The 24,781-nt window shown below is 51.1% G+C and overlaps 1 protein-coding gene across 2 annotated transcripts in view; it reads left to right on the top strand.

Annotated features, from left to right (window-relative positions):
* The window catches only part of DDX11 (DEAD/H-box helicase 11), a 593,235-nt gene that overhangs the window by 230,846 nt on the left and 337,608 nt on the right, over positions 1 to 24,781 (top strand). For both annotated transcript variants that reach the window (XM_069228147.1, XM_069228146.1), the window contains one exon: positions 19,150 to 19,352. In XM_069228147.1, the coding sequence (XP_069084248.1) occupies positions 19,150 to 19,352 (203 nt within the window). The remainder of the gene's footprint in view (positions 1 to 19,149; positions 19,353 to 24,781) is intronic.

Genomic DNA, 24,781 nt, shown 5'->3' with positions numbered 1-24,781 from the left:
GCTTGGTCATCGGCCCGTGCCTCATTGGTCCCTAGATCCTGCATTTCTTTTTGTTTAAGTTGGAGCCTGTGACATTGGTGCGGGTCAACCGCCCCCTCCCTTCCCCCTTAAATGTCTCTGCCTCCAAGTCGGAGATCTCCCTCTCCAGTGTTGCATGTTTACTATTCTGCTCCTTTTTGCGCCCCCCGCCCCGATTAATGTCTGGGTCTGCCCCCTGAGTACCATCTTGAATGCCTCCAGGAGCGTACTTGCTGAGTCTACTGTCCCACAGTTTTCATAGAAGTATCTCTCTGCCCCTTCCCGTATCTTTTCGGAGAAGCCTTCCTCTCTTAACTACCATGGATCTAGTCTAGGCATTTGTGTCGTGTCTCTAATGGTTCCCCTCAGTGTAGCCCCAACTGGAGAATGATCGGATATACCTTGCGCTAAATGGGTCGTCCCTTGGAAGCTGCCTACACTGGAGTGTTAGATGAATAAATAGTCTAAACGTGAGAGGCTTTTGTGAGATGCAGACAAAAAGGTGTATTGCTTCGCACCAGGGTTATGGGCTCTCCACAAGTCTGTTAGTACCATCGAGTCTGCAAAGGATTTTAATATGGTATGTTGTATTTCGGGTCCATAGTATGGTCTCACCCCCCCCACCCCAAAAGATTAAAATCCCCGGGGGCAGCTGCAACAGCAGTGCCCCCAGGGCTGGAAAGGTATCTGAAGGTAGTCGAGGGGGAATGTACTCTGAGCACAGGTTGAGGGTCTGTCTGTGCCAGGTTCCGGATCGGGCCACAAACCTGCCCAGAGGATCGGTCCAGATGGGACCAGGAATAAACGGTGCTGCCTTCCTCAGTAGGATTCCCACTCCTCTCGAGGTAGCAGTAAAGCCGGAATGCGCCAACATAAAGTACCCCATTCTGTCCAAGGCTTTATGGTGCTTACCCTTGAGATGCATTTCCTGTATGAAAACTAAATCTGGTGTATGTCTTTTAATATACTGTAGGACTAAAGTGCGTTTGATTTTGTTGCCAAGGCCATTTACACTACACGTCATGACCTTTAATGGCAAAGCCTTAGTGGTCATCATGTCTGATCCGATACTTTTGCAACTCCAGACTATTTGCCCCTGCAGACTGATCTCCCTCACAAGCCTCCCTACGAAGGCTTTCCGTCTTCTTCTGAGTACCAATTTCCTGATCTGTCTGTAGATAAACATGAACTGTTGTGAAGTGACTAAACCACCCAATTTCCCAACTAAATCCCCACCTCCCTGCTACTCTACATAGTAGGCTCAGAACTGCCCATCCCTCCAACTTGCAGAGTGCCTGCCGCCCCAACTGTAACATTAAATGTGTTAAGGCTTGGCTGGCTCTGCTCAGAGATGCCAAACACTGGCCTGATAAGTCTCTCCTGTTGATTTGAACAGTCAGTTTATTTTGCAACATCCTGCCTGCTGTCATCCAGTTACTTAGCCCCTCTGCTGTTAAGGCCTAATGGCTCGCCTCTTTCCGTTTCTTCTGGGGCGCCATGGTCTTGGGGTGGTCCGGAGGAGCCAGCTTGCCGCTGAGTTCCTGTGTGTGCATCCTTCCCTTTCTCACTGGCCTGCTGGCCTCCCCGACGCCAGCCTTCGATCCAATCCCACGTATCTGCTGGCAAGGTAAAATACCAGGATTTGCTCTCCGCTATCACAAGGAGCTTTGCTGGGCAGAGCATCATATATTCAAGTTCCTTGGCGCGCAATACTTTTTTAACTTAGTTGAAGCCACGGCATTGTTTCTGGACCTGGAGTGCATAGTCTGGAAAAAACCTAATGATCGCATTTTCGTAGAGCAAGTCCCCATGGGTGCGAGCCGCTTGTAGACTGGCATTGCGATCTCGGTGATGGAAAATTCTAGCATTGATTGCTCTTGGAAGAGCCCCCGGTCTCGGAGGCGGCATTGGCGCCCGGTGCGCCCTTGCACCGAGAAAAAGTTTTATTGTCTGTTGGTGCAGAGGGTTTTCAATATAAGGTCTTTGAGAAAGAGGTCCACTCTTGCCCCCTCCACCCCTTCCGGCACCCTGACTACCCTGATATTATTCCGTCTTGCGCGGCATTCCTGGTCTTCTAGTCTGGCTGCCATTGTTGCTTGCTGTGCAGTGAGGGCTTACACTTGTTCTTCTAATCTCTTGGAGGTCGACCTAAGTGTCTGTATGTCGGATTCTGCTGTGGACACCTTGTCTGCCATCTTCTGTAGATCCGCTCGCTGGAGGGAGACGTCAGCCGTCAATGCGTCTAACATGGGCTCCAAAGTGGACTTGAGATCCGAGATTGCCGCCATTATAGCTCCCAGTGAAGTTTTGACTAAGCCTTGCCCTGACAAGGTCGGGCCTGTTTGGCGATTCCATAATTGTCCATTTTGTTAGATTGCGGGTGGCCTTGATTTTTGGGTTTCACCATGATATGTGGCAAAGCAGGCCTCTGCCTTGCCTCTGCACCGTTGATTCCTTTAACCTCCTGCATCTTTCCATCTCCACTGTCACTCTCAGGCCCCTTCACTTGCACTCCTATTCTCATTTCTCTTCATTGTGGTGGGTGGTCCTCATAGGCCTCCCGTGTGTGGGTGGGGTGAAGTTTCCATCACCGTCCCCCTCTCTTGGATGCCTGTTAATAGGGCTGGTGCTCCCTCTTACAGGCCCCTTCGTCGCGGGCCTGACCGTTCTTTCTCCCGTGGCCTGGTTGTAGGACTTCTGGCCTTCCCCCCCCTAATGCAAGCCATCCACTGCCAGGGGGCCAGGACGAAGGGGCACAAGCGCAGCACTCCACTCTGCCTCCTCTCCCGGCCTTTTCCCCTCCTTGCCGCCCCTCGGTAGCTCAGCCAGCCACTGTTACTTGCCCTGTCCCTGTTACCGCTCTCGGCGGTCCTGTCCCTCGTTATTGCACCATGGGCCTCAGGCCAGATTGACAGGGACTCCACCCGCTGCTTACGGGCCCCTCCGACTCCATGGCGCCTGCCAGGCCCAGGTACATGCAATCATTCAGCCATCCGTCCCGGGCCTGCTCCGGTTTGTCTCCGCAGTTCACTCAGCCCCTCTTGCTGCCACCTCCAACGGTCAAGCCGAGCCTCCTCCAATCCCCATCGTCGGGCCCTAGACCTGCGATTCCCAGTCATTGCAGCCCCCGGGGCCTAGACACTTGGCAGTACCACTCGGGGAGGCCGCCCCTCGGTCCTCCGCCCCAGCCTGTACAAGCTGGTCACCGCCTTTGACCTCGTCCTCCTCACCGCTCTTCCCGAGCACTGAGGTGTCCCCTCAGCAGAGCCATCCTGGATATGGTGTGCTTTTGAGCCTGTCCTCCGGATCAGTGAAACCAGGACATTCGAGCTATGAGCTTGATGTTTCAGCCTGGTGGTATCAGAAGTCTGTGGACCCAACACCAGTCAGAAGCCATCCAGGTATCGAAGAAGACTGCAAAGGATCTGCAATGGTAGCTGCTCTACCAAAATTGGACCAGTGGTAGACCCCTGTCCCTATACCATCCAGGATTGCCAGTGGTGACGGATGCATCACTACTGTGTTGATCGTCTCTGGCAGAGTCCCACCTCCACATAAATCTGTTGGCACTCCGGGCAGTTTGTTTGGTGTTGAAGGCCCTTCTGCATTCCGTCGAGGGCAAGCTGGTTCAAGTTGTCTTGGACAACCCCACCGCCATGTGGTACTGCAGCAAGCAGGTCGGGGTGATGTCTTGGGTCCTGGTCCTGAAGACTATGCACTTTTGGAGCTAGCTGAATCATCAGGGGATCCTTCTGGTGGTACCTCACCTAGTGGGATCTTTAAACGCCAGGGCTGATAAACTCAGCCAGAGGTGCCTAGTGGATCAGGAATGGCAATTATGCCTGGAGGTGGCACAAGACATCTTCTAACAATGGGGGAAACCATGGCTTGATCTCTTTGCCACTACCAAGTACGTGCAATGGCTGCGCTTTTGCACCCTAGATTTCCCAAGAAGGATCTCTATCTCCGGGATGCCTCACACCTACAGTGGAGCATGGGACTCTTGTATACCTTGCTACTGCTACCTCTCCTGTCCGAGTTCTGAAGAACATCAGGAATAACCAAGCCCGTCATTCTAATGTGGCCGGATTGGGCAGGAGTGTGTGGTACCCAGAATTTTTGGGATTCAGCACATGCCCTCCAATCGGGCTGCTACTTCAGTAGAGTAGGGTCCTGCACCTGAGCCTGCACAACCTGTTCCCTCCATTCCTGGATATTGAGTGGCAACAGTTGATTCCCTTTGACCATCCTTCCAAGGTAGGTAATGTCATTTTGGCAGCTATCCGTCCATCACCTAAAGATATATATATGCTGTACGCTGGGGTAAGTTTGTGGCTTGGTGGGGGTGCCCATTAGCTGGACTCATTTCAGGCAAAAATGTTGAGTGTGTTATTGTTTGTTATATTTTTAGCCCTGCAATGACTTGCTTTCAGCCTTTTTACATTTACCGTCCTTTCTCAAATCACAGGGTGTGAAGAGTTTTCTAAAAAGTTCTCAACATATTTCCATTGAAGCTAGTAGTGATGCCACAATGAGATTATTATCTGGTTCTCACATTTTTTATGTGTATGCCTATTGAATAATGCACAGTTGTCCATTGCGCCTACTCGCCTGTAAAATGGTCTTCCTGGTGACAATAACATCTGCATGATGGGTTAGTGAACTGCAGGCCCTTCAAGTCCAAACTCCATATACTACCTTTTTTTCCCAGACAAACTGGTGTTAAGGACTTCAGCTGTGTTCCATCCAGAGATGGTAACAGCTTTTCATTTTGGACAAGGCTTTATGCTTTTTGTCCTTGCTTAGCCTCATCCCTGGAAACAGGAAGCGAGATACCACATTATTTGCACCCCAGGAGTGTAGTCTGTCTTAAATCGATCATATCAGACAACATTGAGTGGACAAAACTAGCTCTTTGTGGGGGATCTCTGGGGCCAAGGAGGGTGCAGAAATGCAGATCTTAAGGACGGTCACCTGCAATAACAACTGCTATGCAGTGCCTGTTCTAGATATTTGTGAGCCAGCTATGTGGGCATCCATGCACACGTTCATGAAAGACTACAGCCTTGACAGTCTGGTCTGTCGAGATGGGTATTTTGTCCACTTGGTCCTGCAGGCCTTTTTGTATTGAGCCATTCTCATTGGCATGGTTACCCCCTAACTTTTTGCCTTTGCTGATGCTAAGTTATGATTTGAAAGTATGCTGGGACCCTGCTAACCAGGCCCCAGCACCAATGTTCTTTCCCTAAACTGTACCTTTGTCTCCACAATTGGCACAACCCTGGCACTCAGGTAAGTCCCTTGTAACTGGTACCCCTGGTACCAAGGGCCCTGATGCCAGGGAAGGTCTCTAAGGGCTGGAGCATGGCTTATGCCACCCTGGGGACCCCTCACTCAGCACATGCACACTGCTTCACAGCTTGTCTGTGCTGGTGGGGAGAAAATTACTAAGTCGACATGGCACTCCCCTCAGAGTGCCATGCCAGCCTCACACTGCCTGTGACATAAGTAAGTCACCCCTCTAGCAGGCCTTACAGCCCTAAGGCAGGGTGCACTATACCACAGGTGAGGGCATATGTGCCTGAGCACTATGCCCCTACAGTGTCTAAGCAAAACCTTAGACATTGTAAGTGCAGGGTAGCCATAAGAGTATATGGTCTGGGAGTTTGTCAAACACGAACTCCACAGTTCCATAATGGCTACACTGAAAACTGGGAAGTTTGGTATCAAACTTCTCAGCACAATAAATGCACACTGATGCCAGTGTGCAATTTATTGTAACATACACACAGAGGGCATCTTAGAGATGCACCCTGAATATCTACCTGACCTCTAGTGTAGGCTGACCAGTTTCTGCCAGCCTGCCACACACCAGACATGTTGCTGTCCGCATGGGGAGAGAGCCTTTGTCACTCTGTGGCCAGAAACAAAGCCTGTACTGGGTGGAGGTGCTTCTCACCTCCCCCTGCAGGAACTGTAACACATGGCGGTGAGCCTCAAAGGCTCACCCCTTTTGTTACAGCGCCCCAGGGCATCCCAGCTAGTGGAGATGCCCGCCCCTCTGGCCACTGCCCCCACTTTTGGAGGCAAGGCTGGAGGAGATAATGAGAAAAACAAGGAGTCACCACCCACCAGTCAGGACAGCCCCTAAGGTGTCCTGAGCTGAGGTGACCCCTACCTTTTAGAAATCCTCCATCTTGAGTTTGGAGGATTCCCCCAATAGGATTAGGGATGTGCCCCCATCCCCACAGGGAGGAGGCACAATGAGGGTGTAGCCACCCTCAAGGACAGTAGCCATTGGCTACAGCCCTCCCAGACCTAAACACACCCCTAAATTCAGTATTTAGGGGCTCTCCAGATCCTAGGAAATCAGATTCCTGCAACCTGAAGAAAGAAGGACTGCTGACCTACAAGCCTGCAGAGAAGGAGGAAGACGACAACTGCTTTGGCCCCAGACCTACCGGCCTGTCTCCAACTTCGAAAACCTGCTCCAGCGACGCATCCGACAGGGACCAGCGACCTCTGAATCCTCAGAGGACTGCCCTGGACTACAGGACCAAGGAACTCCTGTGAACAGCGGCCCTGTTCAAAACCAGATACTTCTTTGCAACAAAGAAGCAACTTCCAAAGACTTCACGTTTCCCGCCGGAAGCGTGAGACTCTACACTCTGCACCCGACGCCCCCGGCTCGACCTGCAGAAAACCAACACCTCAGGGAGGACTCCCTGGCGACTGCGAGTCCGTGAGTAACCAGAGACGACCCCCCTGAGCCCCCACAGCGACGCCTGCAGACAGAATCCAGAGGCTGCCCCTGACCACAACTGCCTGTAACAAGGGACCTGACGCCTGGAACCAACACTGCACCCACAGCCCCCAGGACCTGAAGGAACCGAACTTTGACGCAGGAGTGACCCCCAGGCGACCCTCTGCCTTGCCCAGGTGGTGGCTGTCCCGAGAAGCCCCCCCTGTGCCTGCCTGCACCGCTAGAGTGACCCCCGGGTCCCTCCATTGAAACCTATACAGAACCCGACGCCTGCTTTGCTCACTGCACCCGGCCGCCCCTGTGCCGCTGAGGGTGTGTTTTGTGTACCTACTTGTCCTCCCATCCCCCCAGTGCTCTACAAAACCCTCCTGGTCTGCCCCCCGAGGATGCAGGTACTTACCTGCTGGCAGACTGGAACCGGAGCACCCCTGTTCTCCATAGGCACCTATGGGGGTCATTCTGACCTCGGCGGTAAAAGGCCCTTACCGCCGGTCAGAAGTCCGCCATACTACCGCCACGGCCGCGGTCGACCGCCACGGTCATTCTGACCACCAACTGTGAAACCGCCAAAAATCCGACATCCAAGGAAGGCCGCCACATCAGCGGGCCGCGGAAAACTGGAGATGACCAAACCTCCACCGTCACGCCAACACAAACACGCCCATGCCATTCTGACCCACCAATCCACGCGGCGGTCTTTCAACCGCGGTATTCCATTGGCGGTACACACCGCCGCGCTCAAAATACACACACAGCTCCTAAACACTGCCACTTTGGACAATTTGAAATACGCACACCTGACACACATACAAACAACGCTCCCACACATCCAATCAACTATAAAACACACACCCACATCACCCACAAACCCCCACTAGTTGGAAATCGGAGCGAAGGCGAGAGCGAGAGATAGCGATAGCGAGCACAGCATTAGAAAACCCCAACACACACAGGAACACAACTTCATCACCCACACCACATCTACGCACACATCACCACATATTACCACGCACATCACCACAAACACCACCCCACACCTCATCCACACCACCCCATGGCAGCCCAAAGACACCCAAGGTTTTCGGACCAAGAACTCCGGGTCATGGTTGAGGAAATCATGAGGGTTGAGCCCCAGCTCTTCGGCACACAGGTGCAGCACACCACCATAGCAAGGAAGGCTGAACTATGGCAAAGGATCGTAGACAGGGTCAACGCTGTGGGACAGCATCCCAGAAATCGGGAAGATATAAGAAAGCGATGGAACGACCTACGGGGGAAGGTGCGCTCGATGATCTCCAGGCACAACATCGCTGTGCAGAAGACTGGCGGCGGACCCCCACCCACCCCACCCCAATTCACAGCATGGGAGCAAGAGGTGGTAAACATCCTGCATCCTGATGGCCTTGCTGGAGTACAAGGAGGAATGGACTCTGGTAAGTAGAATCTCAAACACTTCAACCCCCCCCCCCCCCAAACACCAGCATGCCAACCCCCCCCCCCTCACCCCCAATCTCACCCCCCAGCACATAACCTCCCTGCCAATGTCTCACCAGCACAGCCCACCCTAAACAACACCAACCCCTGAATGCCAACACAAACCATAGACAGCCACCACCAAAGCATGACCATTGCACATACCCATACACCCCCCCCCCCCAAACCCTCACAACACCTCCCACAAGGGAATGCCAGCACTGGGGGACAAGGGCACCCAAAATGCACGCCATGGCACACACAGAAACAATAACCATACTCCTTTACCCCTGCAGGGCCCGAACGACAACACACCGCCACGGAGGGTCCAGAGATGTCCATCCCACCCCCAGAACAGGCCCCCAGCGAAGACAGCAGCTCTGTCGACCTAGAACCTGACGACCAGCCCGGACCATCGGGGACCTCTGGACAGTCGGTTCCCCACACACAGGCCACAGCAGACCCAAACCCCCCTGGGAACACCAGCACAGCTCCCACCCAGCGGTCCCATGCCTCTGTCCCGCGGACGCGTCAATCAGCGGTGTGTCCGCCACTACAGGGCACCCAGGCTGACCCAACACCCCAACAACAACAGGGACCTGGGGGCAGTGGTAGTGGGCACACCGTCCAGGGGACAGAGGCCCGGGGAAACAGGGCAACTGGGAGGGCTGCTGTGCGACAGAGGGGGGAGGACAGGCCCAGGGAACCGACTCTCCAAGAGGCCCTCACCACCATCATGGGAGCGTATCATCACTCCCAGGAGACGATGGCGACGGTACTGGCCAGGTTCACCGAGATCCAGGCACAGCGGGAGGAACGGAACATGGGGTTCAGCAATGAACTCCGGGCCATCGCTGCCGCAATGGGGACCATAGTCCAGGCCCTAAACCGCATTGAAACCACATTGCGGGACCATGTGGCACCGCAAAGGGCCCCTGTCACTAGCCAGGAACAGCCTACCACCTCCGCCGGCGCTAGTGGTCAGGAGGCCCCCACAGAACGACGGGCCACCAGAACCCCACCTCCTGCTGAAGAACAACCACCCGCAAGAGGAACCTGAGATCTCAAAGGAAGACAGAGTAGGATGCCAGGACCCCCGCCAGTCTAATATCCCCCCGGATGTCATTCCACTGTCCCACAGTGTCACCCTGTCCAACCTTGAACTGCCCCTGCTCCATCCTTCCACTGCCATATGAACAATGCACCTGTGCGACCGAGAACTGGACTCTGCCATGGACATAACTCCACCCTCACCCTTCACCGTTTAATATCATGTACCAAAATATAGCACTAAAAATAAATCACTCATTGCACATAAATCATTCTGGAGTCAGCCTGTATTATTTACAAATGTATAACACATTACTTATCAATAATGTTCTGTTATATATGTGTGGACAACATACCGATGTCAATAAGCATTAGTCCATGGGCTAACCAGGCAGAAGTCACGCAGTGGGTCATACAGCACTGAAAAGGGAAGGGAAAGTAAACTTCAGGTTAAAAGAACTGGGGGGCAATACACAAAGTAAAGATGCAGGGGGCATTCACTAAATTGTAAATGGCGTGGGAGATTCCTACCTGTGTGCTACTGAAAATACTGTAGGATAACTCTGTCCCTGTTGTCTGGGTCGTCCTCTTCGTCTTCCTCCTCTTCACTCTCCGCAGGCTCCACAGCTGCTTCAACACCACCATCTGGACCATCCTCCTGCAGGAAGGGCACCTGACGTCGCAATGCCAGATTGTGAAGCATACAGCAGGCCACGATGATCTGGCACACCTTCTTTGGTGAGTACATCAGGGATCCCCCTGTCATATGTAGGCACCTAAACCTGGCCTTCAGGAGGCCAAAGGTTCTTTCAATGACCCTCCTAGTTCGCCCATGGGCCTCATTGTACCGTTCCTCTGCCCTGGTCCGGGGATTCCTCACTGGGGTCAATAGCCAAGGCAGGTTGGGGTAACCAGAGTCACCAATTAGCCACACACGTTGTCTCTGTAGCTGTTCCATCACATAAGGGATGCTGCTATTTCGCATCACATACGCGTCATGCACTGACCCAGGGAACATGGCATTCACATGGGAGATGTACTGGTCAGCCAAACAGACCACCTGGACGTTCATCGAATGGTAACTTTTCCTGTTTCTGTACACCTGCTCATCGTCTTTTGGGGGTACTAAAGCCACATGGGTCCCATCAATGGCACCAATTATGTTGGGGATATGTCCAAGGGCATAAAAATCACCCTTCACAGTGGCCAAATCAACCTCCTCAGGGAATACAATGTAGCGCTGCATTTGTTTCGTCATGGCAGACAACACTCTAGACAAGATTTTTGAAAACATAGGCTGAGACATTCCAGATGACATGGCCACTGTTGTCTGGAATGAGCCACTTGCCAAAAAATGGAGGACTGACAGAACCTGCACTAGAGGGGGAATTCCTGTGGGTTGGCAGATGGGGGACATCAGGGCTGGCTCCAGCTGGGCACACAGTTCATGTATAGTGGCTCGGTCAAGCCGGTATCGTAGTATGATGTGGCGTTCTTCCATTGTCGACAGGTCCACCAGCGGGCGGTACACGCGAGGATTCATCCTTCTCCTCGCAAGTCCCAGCGGACGGTGCTTAGGAAGGACAACATGGAGCACAGAGTCAAGCAAGTCACAGGTACGTTCACCACTGCATGCACAGTACACGAAAAGGTATGGATGGCTATGTTTGGATGTGTGGCAATGCAAGGCCTAGGCCTAGGCCTGTGTGACGCAGTTGAAATTAAGCCATGTGGGCCCTTGAAATGGCGGCTGCCTGACCGGTGAAGTGGGACAATGGAATGTGAGGTCAATGCGCTGGCGTGGCACACCGTGGCGGTAGGCGGTCGAAGACCGCTATACGAACCCGCATTGGTTAACATTGAACCCTATGGGATTCAGGAGCCAATGCCGATGTGCGCCGGCGGTCGCGGTACGCACCGCCGCGGCTGTGACCGCCATTTTCTATCTGCCTAATCACTCGATACCTGATCATCCACAGGAGAGGACCTATACTGCAAGTGCTGCTGTGACCTCGGTCTGGAAGTGACAATGGCTGCTGCGACTGGGGAAAGGGCCCCTGCCTTCACGTCTGAAGAGTTGGAGAAACTAGTGGATGGGGTCCTCCCCCAGTATGCGCTACTCTACGGTCCTCCAGACCAACAGGTGAGTACACTGAGTGCACATTGAATGGGTTATGTCTGTGTGGAGTGGGGTGGATGTAAGTTGTTGGGGTGGGGAGAAAATGAGGACTGCAACGCACGACAGATGAGAGAATGGGCCACATGGCAAGGTTGGGGAGGGGGGGGCATGTACTCCAAACATGCCGAAAATTCACGTTTTCTCTTTCCCACCCTGTACATGTCTAACAGGTGAGCGACCATCAGAAAATCGACATTTGGCGTGCCATCGCCAAGGAAGTCCGGGCCCTGGGGGTCTACACCAGACGGGCACCCACTGCCGCAAGAGGTGGGAGGACATCCGCCGCGGAACCCGAAAGACCGCCGAGTCACTGCTGGGGATGGCCTCCCGACCTAGGAGGGGTGCCAGTCGTACCCTGACCCCCCTGATGTCCCGGATCCTGGCGGTGGCCTACCCTGATTTGGATGGGCGCTTGAGGACATGACAGCAGACACAAGGGGGTGAGTACCTGCACATTCTGCTATCCTTAAGCGCAGTTGAGGCGTCTGGGTGGGGGAGGAGGGCCGTGGGTGACACTAGGCCAGGGCGCTTTCTGTAGTGTAGTCCCCTCCCTTAGACATGGCCTTGTGCCCCCGCCCCCCACCTCTGTAGGGTGCCAAGTACAGCTATCCATGGTCCTGCATCACCCATGTGCGCGTCTGTTGTCCCTAGACCTGTTGGCCTAGTCAGAAGTACTGAGTAGTGTACCCCAATTTCGCGGCTTAGTGCATGAGGCACCTGTGTCTGTCCTCTCCGCCAACGGTATTGACAAGGCATACACTCAACTTTGTATTATTTCTCCCCCCACCCTTATTCTTTGTCTTCTTGTGCATCAGCATCATCAGGCGGAGGAGAATTGGCGTCGGAGCACGAGGGAGCTGCAAGTCACAATGCCCCGGTGGGCACTGGAACAGACACCGAGGGCACCAGTGATCCGGAGGGCGAGGGGAGCACCACAACGGGGACCGGTGAAGACACCAGCGACACGGACACGTCCCCGTTTGGGAGCTCCCTAGCGGGGGCGGCAACATCCGGGCCCCCCGCCTCCACAGGTACAGCCGCCACCAAGCGCTCCAGCTCCGCCCTCCCAGCAGCCCCTCAGCCTTCGCTCCGTGCCCGCTCGCCCAGGAAGGCGGGCGTCTCCTTCGCCCCAGGCACCTCAGCCCCTGCCCCAGTTACCCCTGCTGCCCTCAGTGCGGAGCTCATTGACCTCGTGAGGACGCTCATTGTTGGGCAGACTACCCTTTTGAATGCCATCCAGGGGGTGGAAAGGGAGGTGCATCGGAGCAATGCCTACCTGGAGGGCATTCATTCGGGTCAGGCTGCCCATCAACGATCGTTCACTGCTCTGGCCTCAGCACTGACGGCAGCCATTGTCCCTGTCTCCAGCCTCCCTCTTCTAACTGCCTCCACCCTTTCTCTGTCTCCTGTCCCTCAGCCTATCCCATCCACACCATCAGACCAGCCTGCACACACCTCAACACCCAAGGCCAGATCATCCAGACACAAGCACCACAGGACACACAAGCATTCGCCCCAGCAACACCCAGATGCAGACATTCCAACAGTCACTACCACCTCTGTGTCCCCCTCCTCCTCGTCTCCCTCCTCCCTCCCTGTGACGTCTACACTCACACCTGCATGCACACCACCATCAGCCAGTGCTTCCATCACCAGCACACCCTCCACTACAGTCCTCACACGTGCAGTCACCACCCCCACTGCCATCTACACGTCCCCTGTGTCCTCTCCCACTGTCTGTCACCCCCTCTTCCAAGACACATAAACGCAGGCAGACACCCAAACAACAGCCAACCACCTCACGACAGCCTACGCCTCAGTCACCTGCACCCAAAGACAGCACACCTGACTCTCCTACAACCACATCCTCTTCCTCCACTTCCATCACCACTACTCCTACCCTTTACCTTGGTCCTAAGAAATGTTACCTCTCTAATCTTAACCTCTTTCCCTCCCCTGACCCACCCCCTCCATCGGTTAAGAGTCCCAAGAGCACCTCAGCCACCACCAGCCCAGCATCGAGGATCCAAGTGGTGCATGGCTTCTGGAGTCCACCCTTTGGCGGCAGTGACACTTCACTGAGCAGCAAGGGGACATCCAGCCCACCCCCAGGCAAGAGGACACGTAAAGTGAAGGGCCGCCGTGAGAGGACTGAGACGGCTGCCCCCAAGGAGCCAACAACGGCCACTTCACCTGCCACAACAGCCAGGGGAGGCAAGGGCTCGAGAGCCCCATCTAAGGAGCGAAAGGGCAGCAGGGCGGAGAGGTCATCCATCAGGAGCGCGGAGCTGGAGGGCCCCGCAAGCCCCATCCCCCCTGCAAGGGACGACAGCAAAGGGCCCAGGACTCCGTCCCCGAAGGGGCCTGCCACTGCACATTCGGAGGGCGAGTGATCAGGGTGTCCAGCCCAGGTCTGGCTCCCTAGACTTCCTGGAAGAGGACCGCTGACGAGGGCCCCGCCGTGAAGACAGGCACCGCTGAACAGGGCCCCGCCGTGAAGACAGGCACCGCTGAAGAGGGCCCCGCCGTGAAGACAGGCACCGCTGAAGAGGGCCCCGCCGTGCAGAAGAGCACCGCTGAAGAGGGCCCCGCCGTGCAGAAGAGCACCGCTGAAGAGGGCCCCGCCGTGCAGAAGAGCACCGCTGAAGAGGGCCCCGCCGTGCAGAAGAGCACCGCTGAAGAGGGCCCCGCCGTGCAGAAGAGCACCGCTGAAGAGGGCCCCGCCGTGCAGAAGAGCACCGCTGAAGAGGGCCCGCCGTGCAGAAGAGCACCGCTGAACAGGGCCCTTCCTGTCAAGCACCGCTCAGCTGGGCCCCTCCTGTCAAGCACCGCTCAGCTGGGCCCCTCCTGTCAAGCACCGCTCCGCTGGGCCCTTCCTGTCAAGCACCGCTCCGCTGGGCTCCGCCGTCTCAAGCACCGCTCCGCTGGGCTCTGCCGTCTCAAGCACCGCTCCGTTGGGCCCCTCCTGTCAAGCACCGCTCCGCTGGGCACCGCCGTCTCAAGCACCGCTCTGCTGGGCCCCGCCGTCTCAAGCACCGCTCCGCTGGGCCCCGCCGTCTCAAGCACCGCTCCGCTGGGCCCCGCCGTCTCAAGCACCGCTCCGCTGGGCCCCTCCTGTCAAGCACCGCTCCGCTGGGCCCCGCCGTCTCAAGCACCGCTCCGCTGGGCCCCTCCTGTCAAGCACCGCTCCGCTGGGCCCCGCCGTCTCAAGCACCGCTCCGCTGGGCCCCTCCTGTCAAGCACCGCTCCGCTGGGCCCCGCCGTCTCAAGCACCGCTCCGCTGGGCCCCGCCGTCTCAAGCACCGCTCCGCTGGGCCCTTCCTGTCAAGCACCGCTCCGCTGGGCCCTTCCTGTCAAGCACCGCTCCGCTGGGCCCCTCCTGTCAAGCACCGCTCCGCTGGGCCCTTCCTGTCAAGCACCGCTCCGCTGGGCCCCGCCGTCTCAAGCACCGCTCCGCTGGGCCCCGCCGTCTCAAGCACCGCTCCGCTGGGCCCCTCCTGTCAAGCACCGCTCCGCTGGGCCCCTCCTGTCAAGCACCGCTCCGCTGGGCCCCTCCTGTCAAGCACCGCTCCGCTGGGCCCCGCCGTCTCAAGCACCGCTCCGCTGGGCCCCGCCGTCTCAAGCACCGCTCCGCTGGGCCCCGCCGTCTCAAGCACCGCTCCGCTGGGCCCCTCCTGTCAAGCACCGCTCCGCGGGGCCCTTCCTGTCAAGCACTCCCCAGGATATGGCAGTGGGCATGGTGGCCCCTTCGTGGGTCTTGCGTCGTGGACTCATGTGGCTGAGGTGCCCCCCCTTCCCTTCCCCCTGAGGTGCCTGTAGTTTTGTCATCAGATGCCCCTGCAGTGTTCTCTCCAAAGGACTCAGGTCTCGTGTGTGGGCTTTGCCCTTGTGTTGCTACACTTTGGACCACGGACAAATCGTTACTACGTAAAATGTGCAGGACTGATTTCTGCAGTTGTCCACTGCTGTGTATATTGACTTTATGAATGTAAATATTCTGGCTAGTTGACCAATACTTATCGGAGGCTATTTTGGACATAAATATTTATTGACAATTTTGAAATGTCATTGCATTTTTTACGGGGGTTTGGTTGGTGTCACTGTGACTTGTTGCTCTGCATTGGTGTGTACATATGGGGGGGGGGTGGGGGTTGCATATGTGTGTGCCCGTAACCTTTCGTCCTCCCCCCTCCCGTGTGTCGTAGGTGCTGTACTCACCGTTGACGTCTGCGCCGGAGTTCGTACTCGTGGTAGATGAGCAGGTAGACGAGAGCAGGTATGATGTTCAATTCGGGTTCCATGCTGTCCTCCGTACTCGTGGAGTGCGTAGAGGTGAGCGTTTTCACATTCGTAGTCTGTTTCTGCCGTGTTTTTATCGGCGGGGCTCCCGCCCCGGAAAAGGTGGCGGATTGGTGGGTCATGATAGTGTGGGCGGTACATTGTGTGCTGCCTGGCTGTTGGCGGTGACCGCCGCACTGTTTGTCGGTCCCGCCGTGGCGGTCGGAGTGTTAAAGTGGCGGGCTGTGTTGGCGGTTCCCACCAGGGTCAGAATTCCATTTTTTGGACCGCCGGCCTGTTGGCGGTTTGGCCGCTGCTTTATCACCGACCGCCAGGGTTAGAATCACCCCCTATGTGTTTTGGGCACCTCTTTGACCTGTGCACCTGACCGGCCCTGAGCTGCTGGTGTGGGTGTGGTAACTTTAGGGTTGCCTTAAACCCCCAACGGTGGGCTGCCTATGCCCCAGGACTGAGACTTGTAAGTGTTTTACTTACCTCCTAATCTAACCTTTACTTACCTCCCCCAGGAACTGTTGATTTTTGCACTGTGTCCACTTTGAAAATAGCTTATTGCCATTTTTACAAAGACTGTATGTGATATTGCTTTCATTCAAAGTTCCTAAAGTATCTAAGAGAAGTACCTTACATTTAAAGTATTAACTGTAAATCTTGCACCTGTGGTTCTTAAAATAAACTAAGAAAATATATTTTTCAATATAAAAACCTATTGTCCTGGAGTAAGTCTTTGAGTGTGTGTTCCTCATTTATTGCCTGTGTGTGTACAACAAATGCTTAACACTACCCTCTGATAAGCCTACTGCTCGACCACACTACCAGAAAATAGAGCATTAGAATTATCTACTTTTGCCACTATCTTACCTCTAAGAGGAACCCTTGGACTCTGTGCACACTATTTCTCACTTTGAAATAGTATATACAGAGCCAACTTCCTACACTTGGGTCCTGGTCCTGTAGGCTATGCACCTTTGGAGCTAGCTAAATCATCAGGGGATGCTTCTGGTGGTACCTCACCTAGCGGGATCTTTAAATGCCAGGGCTGATAAACTCAGCCAGTGGTGCCTAGTGGATCATGAATGGCAATTACGCCTGGAGGTGGCACAAGACATCTTCTAACAATGGGGGGAACCATGGCTTGATCTCTTCGCCACTACCAAGAACGTGCAATGGCTGCGCTTTTGCACCCTAGATTTCCCAAGAAGGATCTCTATCTCCTGGATGCCTCACACCTGAGAGCATGGGACTCTTGTATACCTTGCTACTGCTACCTCTCCTGTCCGAGTTCTGAAGAACATCGGGAATAACTAAGCCTGTCATTCTAATGGGGCCGGATTGGGCCAGGAGTGTGTGGTACCCAGAAATTTTGGGATTCAGCATATGCCCTCCGATCGGGCTGCTACTTCAGGAGAGTAGTGTCCTGCACCTGAGCCTGCACAACCTGTTACCTCCATTCCTGGATATTGAGTGGCAACAGTTGATTCCCTTTGACCATCCTTCCAAGGTAGGTAATGTCATTTTGGCAGCTATCTGTCCATCAGCTAAAGATATATATGCTGGACGCTGGGGTAAGTTTGTGGCTTGCGGGGGGTGCCCGTTAGCTTGACTCATTGGAGGCAAAAGTGTTGAGTGTGTTATTGTTTTTTATATTTTTAGTCCTGCAATGACTTGCTTTCGACCTTTTCACATTTACCGTCCTTACTCAAATCAAAGGGTGTGAAGAGTTTTCTAAAAAGTTCTCAACATATTTCCATTGAAGCTAGTAGTGATGCCACAATGAGATTAATATCTGGTTCTCACATTTTTAATGTGTATGCCTTTTGAATCATGCACTGTTGTCCATTGCGCCTACTTGCCTGTAAAATGGTCTTCCTGGTGACAATAACATCTGCATGATGGGTTAGTGAACTGCAGGCCCTTCAAGTCCAAACTCCATATACTACCTTTTTTTCCCAGACAAACTGGTGTTAAGAACTTCAGCTGTGTTCCATCCAGAGAGGGTAACAGCTTTTCATTTTGGACAAGGCTTTATACTTCCAGTCGTCCTTGCTTAGCCTCATCCCTGGAAACAGGAAGCGAGATACCACATTATTTGCACCCCAGGAGTGCAGTCTGTCTTAAATCGATCATATCAGACAACATCGAGTGGACAAAATTAGCTCTTTGTGGGGGATCTCTGGGGCCAAGGAGGGTGCAGAAATGCAGATCTTAAGGACGGTCATCTGCAATAGGAACTGCTATGCAGTGCCTGTTCTAGATATTTGTGAGGCTGCTTTGTGGGCATCCATGCACACGTTCATGAAGGACTACAGCCTTGACAGTCTGGTCTTTCGAGATGGGTATTTTGTCCACTTGGTCCTGCAGACCTTTTTGTATTGAGCCATTCTACAGACCCATCACCTTGGCAGATATTGCTTTGGTATCTGTTTGCAATCTGCAGTTAGGATTATCCATCAGAAGAACCAATTGCATACCTTCTGTAACAGTTTTTGTGGTGAGTACTCTAACAGCATGTTCCTCAGCACCCTTTCACTTCCCCTTTCTGTGGTGTGGGATCTTCAACATAAAAGCATCCTGTCTAGTAATTTGCACACTGGTTTGTTGAATCTGCTGCATGCCTGAGGGCGCGGAAGACTTTATCCTAGAGAATTGACGTCATGGCACATGGGTGACGCCTATATGTATCTCCGTTTTGTTATTTCTGGAGTGGAGTGGTGTTGACGCAGAGTCATATGGTGGCACCTACTAGTGCGTAGGAGCACCGCTTTTGAGTTTGCTGGATCACGTTATTGCGCCTAGGAAATACTGCAATTAGAATATCCACCGGATGTAGTGTTGCTGAAGGTAAGGAGCTGGTTCTTTTGTGTCTGTTTGGAAAACCTGGTAGGAGAGAAAGTGTAACATCACTGATCAGTATTACCTGGTATCAGCAAAAATCTAGAAAAATATAAATAGAAAAACCTAAATCACTGATTCGTCATTTAGCTGGATAAACAAAACTGTATTTATTTACTTTCCAATTACAGTAAAAGTGAGAGACAAGGAGATTTAATGCTAAATGTAAAGAGGAGGGAGAGGTATGGATGACCCACTCCTAAGAACGAACTGAGGAAGTCAGTCAATAGGGGATACTTTTTCTTGATAATATAGTCACATCAAACCATTGTAATTTCTCTTGTTCATGCACACATTTTGTAAGGGAGATTTAGAAGGTGAGTAATTCCCAGATTAGTTTCTGGTCTCATGGGAATGCATAGGGAATAATAAGGTGTGATTTACAAGCTCCTCCATTCACTCAATTATCACATCAGGTAGGCTGTACATTTTTTGTACATGACAGACTGAATTTCTTCTATTTTTATTCTGCCTTTAGAGAAGAAGAGCGATGAGCCAGAAGGGAAAAAGAAGAGACGCGAGAGTCGAGGCACTTGTCCATTTTACTCATATGAGCAGATGCAGTTCTTTAGAGATGAGACTCTGGTGGAGGTAAAGGACATTGAGCAGCTCGTAACTATGGGAAAGGAGCTGAAAGCGTGCCCTTATTATGGAAGTCGTTTTGCCATTCCCGCTGCCCAGGTGAGGTGCTATGTTAATTCTTCTACCTAAGGCCTTCCGTTTTAGCAGTGGCGTACTACTTTATTCTCTTTTCATATTCACAGTCTTTAAAGGTTGCAGTGTTAACTCCCTGAAATTAGTGAGCTGCTACATCTCCTTATAAACTACAATCATGAAAATGTTGTCATCCTCATCATTGATCCACTTTGTTATTATAAGGTTTATGTCTTGTTACTTTTGACTTATCTGGGCATAGATTCCTACCTGCATGTTCCACCATGTTAAAGCTGATCACTATCTTGCAATATTATCTGGCAATATCTTTCTCTAAAACCTTTGCTGCTGTTTGTTTTCATCAGTCACAGATAAGTCTACAGGGTTTCATTGCCATCATGTAGAACCAAAAGAGCCTTTGAGTCTCTTCTCATCTTCTTAATATCCTGACTGGATAGTGCCTATTTAAGAGCAAATCTCCACTTGGACCATATTCCGTTTGGAAACTGTTTTGACACAAGGATATGATAAGATGTTGTGGTTCTTTGCTCCTTCTCCCAAGCAGGTAATTTGAAATCTTGCAAGGAGTTCCTTTACAAACGCTCCATCATCCAATTATTCAAGTGCGTTTCATGCCAGTCTAGCTAAACTGGAGGGACGAGGCTCTGCAGACTGCTATTTCTTTTATAAATGCATACTTTACATTTCAAAGTGAGGAATTTCATTCATTACCTAACACGCAGTCCACACTTATTATTTTCTGCTCCCACTGTTTCCTTTAAACAATACCTGTATTTTAAAGATGTCTACCTTTCCCTCTGTTTCCTGGATGTCTGTACTACAAAGTTGACAGTGGCCATTTGTAACACCTATGTGCTGCCTATCTCCCCTTCTGTTACCTCAGTCGGGACATACTTTTTTGTACCTTTTCTATTTCTATAGGTTTTTTCTCAACATTTTTTATTCTGTCTGAAAATTCTCTTTTAGTGATTTTCATGCTTTTACAGCTCCCCAGTATTAATCTGTAAAACACTGACTACAGGCAAGATTACAGAAAGGCTGTACAAATATTGTAGCTGGGAATAGTTGTTTTAAAAGCCATATAAGCACTGCTCTGTATCTCTGAAAAATATGTAAAAGTAGGTTTACAAAATATATGTAAATTATCTGCACCTGTGCATTCTCAATTTATATTTGTTTGGTCTTTGAGAGCAGTTTGATCCCAAAATAGTGATGCACACAATTATTACAATTTAATTTTATTGAGTTCCAGTATTTTGTTGTCTGATTTTTTTTTTTAAATTATATTCCATTTTAGTATTTGGTATTGCTTCAGTCTTTTTTTTTTTAACACACAAGCACACTTAAAGATGTACTCTAGCACACCTTGTTTTATATGCACATGTAAAATAACCCACTGCCACTTCTCCACAAAGCAAGAAATGCATCTCAAGTTCCCCTAACCATTTTGCTTTTATTTTGTGTAATCCCGTGTGTGTGTGTGTGTGTAGACTGGAGAAATAGACATCTGTGTGAAAAATGCACCTACCTTCACTTGGGAAAATAGATTGCCAAACTCTCGGATTATAGGGAGACAACAGATTCTCAGATTCCAGTATGTCTTGCTGCCCTTTGATCAGCAAAGGGACCTTTGTGGTCTGTGCCACAGCATCTCACTCATTGTTATCCCATGGGAAAATGTCACACACTGGCAAGGTAGTTCTATCAGGTGGAGGCACTCTTTGTAGCTCGATCCAAAATGACCACTGCATCTTGAGCTCTAGCTGGGTAATCCAGGCAAAGTGCTGTCTTTTTCCTTGGGTCTTTCCACTAGTTTTCATTTGAAACATTGGGTGGAGTCCGAACAAGGGTTTGTAACGGGGAACTGAAGAGTGGGAGAACATGGCTTGCTGCACAGCGGCAGCTTGCTAGAGCATGTACCTGGGCCCCCCACTGCTGGCGGGCGTGACGGCCATCCCCACGGCTGCCGTTGCCAGGACCAATGTGTGGGTGGCTTGCGGGAGATCCGGAGAGCCTGGGGAGGAGTTCTGGAAGCCCTAGTGGGCCGCGAGTTGGATCCGCGCTGCCCTGGAGCTCCGGAATAACTGGAGGGAGGTGTCACACGTTCCCCTCTGGGGGAGCGCAGACAGAGCCAGCACAAGTCAAGTGACAACCGGGGAGAGGAGGTGTTGAATATAACCAGAATAAATAAAACAAAGCATAAATCCAGTATTGTTAACTCTAAAGTCACTCCCTCACAGAGGGCGTACTGCAAAACCCTGCCCCTAGTTCTGAGTAGTAGCGCCACCAGTCCAATGGTGAAAGATTTGAATGAAAGAAACCCTCCCTTGCAAGACTTGGAAGGCGAAGAAGGGGGGTTATCCCCCCTTCTCTGATCAGGCTGCCCCTTTAAGAAAATAGCCTTACAACCCTATGTAGAGGCTCTACGGGACCAGTTTTTGAGACCTCAGATTTGCCTGGACCTCGGGCCCCTGCTTTCTTTAAATCTGATGGATAATCAGGCTTAGGCCACCCCATTTGTAAATACTACTTTGGAGACTGTGTTCTTAGCATTTTCAGACAATATTAAAAAAGGGTTTGCGGTCTCAGAAGCAAATCAAGGAGAAATAAGGGTAGCTTGCGAGTCTCTGGAAAAGAAAGTCGACCTCCTGGTAATTAGAACTCAAGCTCTTGAGGAATCAGTTGATACTATAAAGGAGGAGTTGAGGAGGAACAAAGAAGAAATTCAACAGTTAAAAGGTAATGAACGGGAATTGCTGGAGCAACTAGGACAGTTGGAAAACAATTCTAGAAGGAACAACCTGAGAATCCTGAATGTACCAGAAGGAGTGGAGGGGACCGATCTAAAAATGTATGGAGCCTCTCTTATTAAGAAGGCAATTTCACTGGAAGAAAGTAAGGAGGAGATTGCGAGCGATATCCAGAAGATCCATAGAGACCGGTTCAGGAGGAATCCTAATAAAAAGGCCCGAAAAATGTTGCTGAATTTTCAAACGTATCTTTTGAAAGAGAAGATATTGACAAAGGCCTTAAGAATGAAATCTGTAAGAGGGGATGATTTATCATTTGAGATGAGATCGGATTTGTCCAGAGCAATATTGAAGAAAAAATGGGAGTTGGGAAAACAATTAGAGGAATTCAAACGTTTAGGTGCTGTGGCCCAACTTAAATTTCCAGCATACCTTCACGTAATGCACAACAATAAAATGTATAATATTAGGGACCATACAGCAGCGGACGAGTTGTTAGCAGCCATAAAGAAGGGGGATGTTGTGGAATAAAAAGTTTTTTCATATGTTGATATAGAGGACGGGGGGCCCACAGGTGCTCTAAAATTGGGCCACTTGGTCTGTTAGTGGAAAGCAGGGTTGTCCAAAGGGGGGGAAGACTATGGAAGAGGGCACCGAGAAGGAAAGCGGGTGGACACAGGGTGGGGGAAAAAGAAAAAAATAGTCTCATACACCTCAGCTAATCAGTTTTGTAACTGGATAAGGTCAGTGGAAGCCAGGGAGACATTAGTAGAGTAAAACAAATTATGTGTTGGAATATTAATTGTCTATGGGCTAAAGGGAGGGCTAGTAAAGTTTTGCAGTTTCTAAGGGACTCCCCAACTCACATATTAATCTTACAAGAAACGCATTGAACTAAGGACGAAAGCACGACCCTGTTTAAAACCCAGAAATGAGTACAATGTTTTGTCAGTACAGAACATAGTTGCGATTTTAGTTAAACAGCAGGTCAATGCAACACAGTCGGAGGTGGTGTCTGATAGATTGGGCAGATGGATTATAGCCAGACTACAACTGGGTGGTAGGAGATTCACATTAGTAGGGTTCTATGGCCCAAATTGTGATGAGACAGAGCCCCTCAGGATGGTTTTCTCCCACCTATTAGAGTTTCCTGATCCTATCATAATTGCCTAGGACTTCAATGTGGTTTTAGATAATAAATTAGACAGATCAGTAAAATGTAGATTGATAGGAACTCTGAAGCCCCAACAATATCTTAAAGGGATGATGAAAGTGTTTGGGCTGTGCGATCTGTGGAGGAAGAAAACAGGGGGAAGCCGGGATTCTCGTTCCACAATAAAAAAAATACGGCTATGCTTCTCGGATTGATTATTTTCTAGTAGACCAAGCACTGTGTGGTTTGGTTGAAGACATTGCATATTCAGCTGCTCATCTATTGGACCATGTGGCAGTAATGCTAAAAATTTGTCTCCCTGAGGAGTTAGGCTGGAAGAGGTGGACTTTTGATAGTGCCTTGTTATTGGATGAGGAGGTCATCTGTCAACTTAGAAGGGAAACTGAGGATTTCTTTAGGGTTAATCTAAGGTCCGCTTCTACAATTATAGTTTGGGATACTTTTAAAGCTGGGATAAGGGGAAATATTGTGAGCCTCACTAGTCATAGAAATTAGCGATTATAGGGATGAATTAACCCACATAGAGCAGGACATATTGCTATGTAATAGTCAGAATACTGAGGGGGGAATTCAAGCAGGGTTTGGATAATAGGATAAACCAGCTGAGGAAACAGATGGAGTTTGTGTTGCAGACCAGGATTGCAAAAAGATGGGAAGCAAGCAGGCTCGCCCATTTCGAATATGGAGAATGTGCAGGGAAACTGTTAGCTTGGAAGTTAAGAGGGAGCAAGTGCGGAACTGCATCCAGGAGATTGTGGATGATCAGTCGGGGTTAGGCTTAGCACCCCAGAGGATATAGAAGATGCTTTCCAAAAGGTTTTTCTCAGCTTTACGCAGAGGAGATGGAGGTGGGTAAGGTTGCAGTTGGGGATTGGCTTGGTGTAGATACTCTTCCCTATCTTAAACAGGAAAAACGAAACCTTTTGAATAAACTTATCTCTCAGGGAGCGATAAGAGTAGTTTTGAAAGAAAGTAAGAGAGGGAAAGCGGCTGGACCGGATAGCATTCCTGTTGAACTTTATAAAGCCTTGGGGAAATCTATTGTTCCAGCAATTTCACAATTATTCTCCGAGATTTTTGAGGAAGGAGTACCATTACAGGCTTCTTGGCATGATGCAATTATCTCTCTTATCTTGAAGCCAGGAAAAAGCCCAGTCCGATGCGAGTCATATAGACCAATATATCTGCAAAATAGCGATTATAAGTTTTTTCCCAAAATACTTGCGGATAGGTTAAGTGGAGTGGTAAGCGACTCAGACCAAAAAGGCTTTATTAGAAATAGATTTTCACATGAACAAACATTTAATTTGATTAGTGCTATAGACCTGGCCACAGCTTATTAAGAACCCATAGCTGTTATAGCTTTAGATGCAATGAAGGCCTTCGATGGAGTTAATTGGGACTACTTAAATATGACCTTGAAAGGACATAATTTGGGCAAGAAGTTCTGTCAGGTCATCTGTCTAATCTACCATACCCCTTCAGCTAGGGTACTGGTGAATGGGAAATTA

Source organism: Pleurodeles waltl, chromosome 4_1, assembly GCF_031143425.1.
Source record: "Pleurodeles waltl isolate 20211129_DDA chromosome 4_1, aPleWal1.hap1.20221129, whole genome shotgun sequence".
NCBI classification, from domain to species: Eukaryota; Metazoa; Chordata; class Amphibia; order Caudata; family Salamandridae; genus Pleurodeles; species Pleurodeles waltl.
Note: the sequence above shows the minus strand (reverse complement) of the source record. Positions and strands in the feature narration are given on the sequence as shown.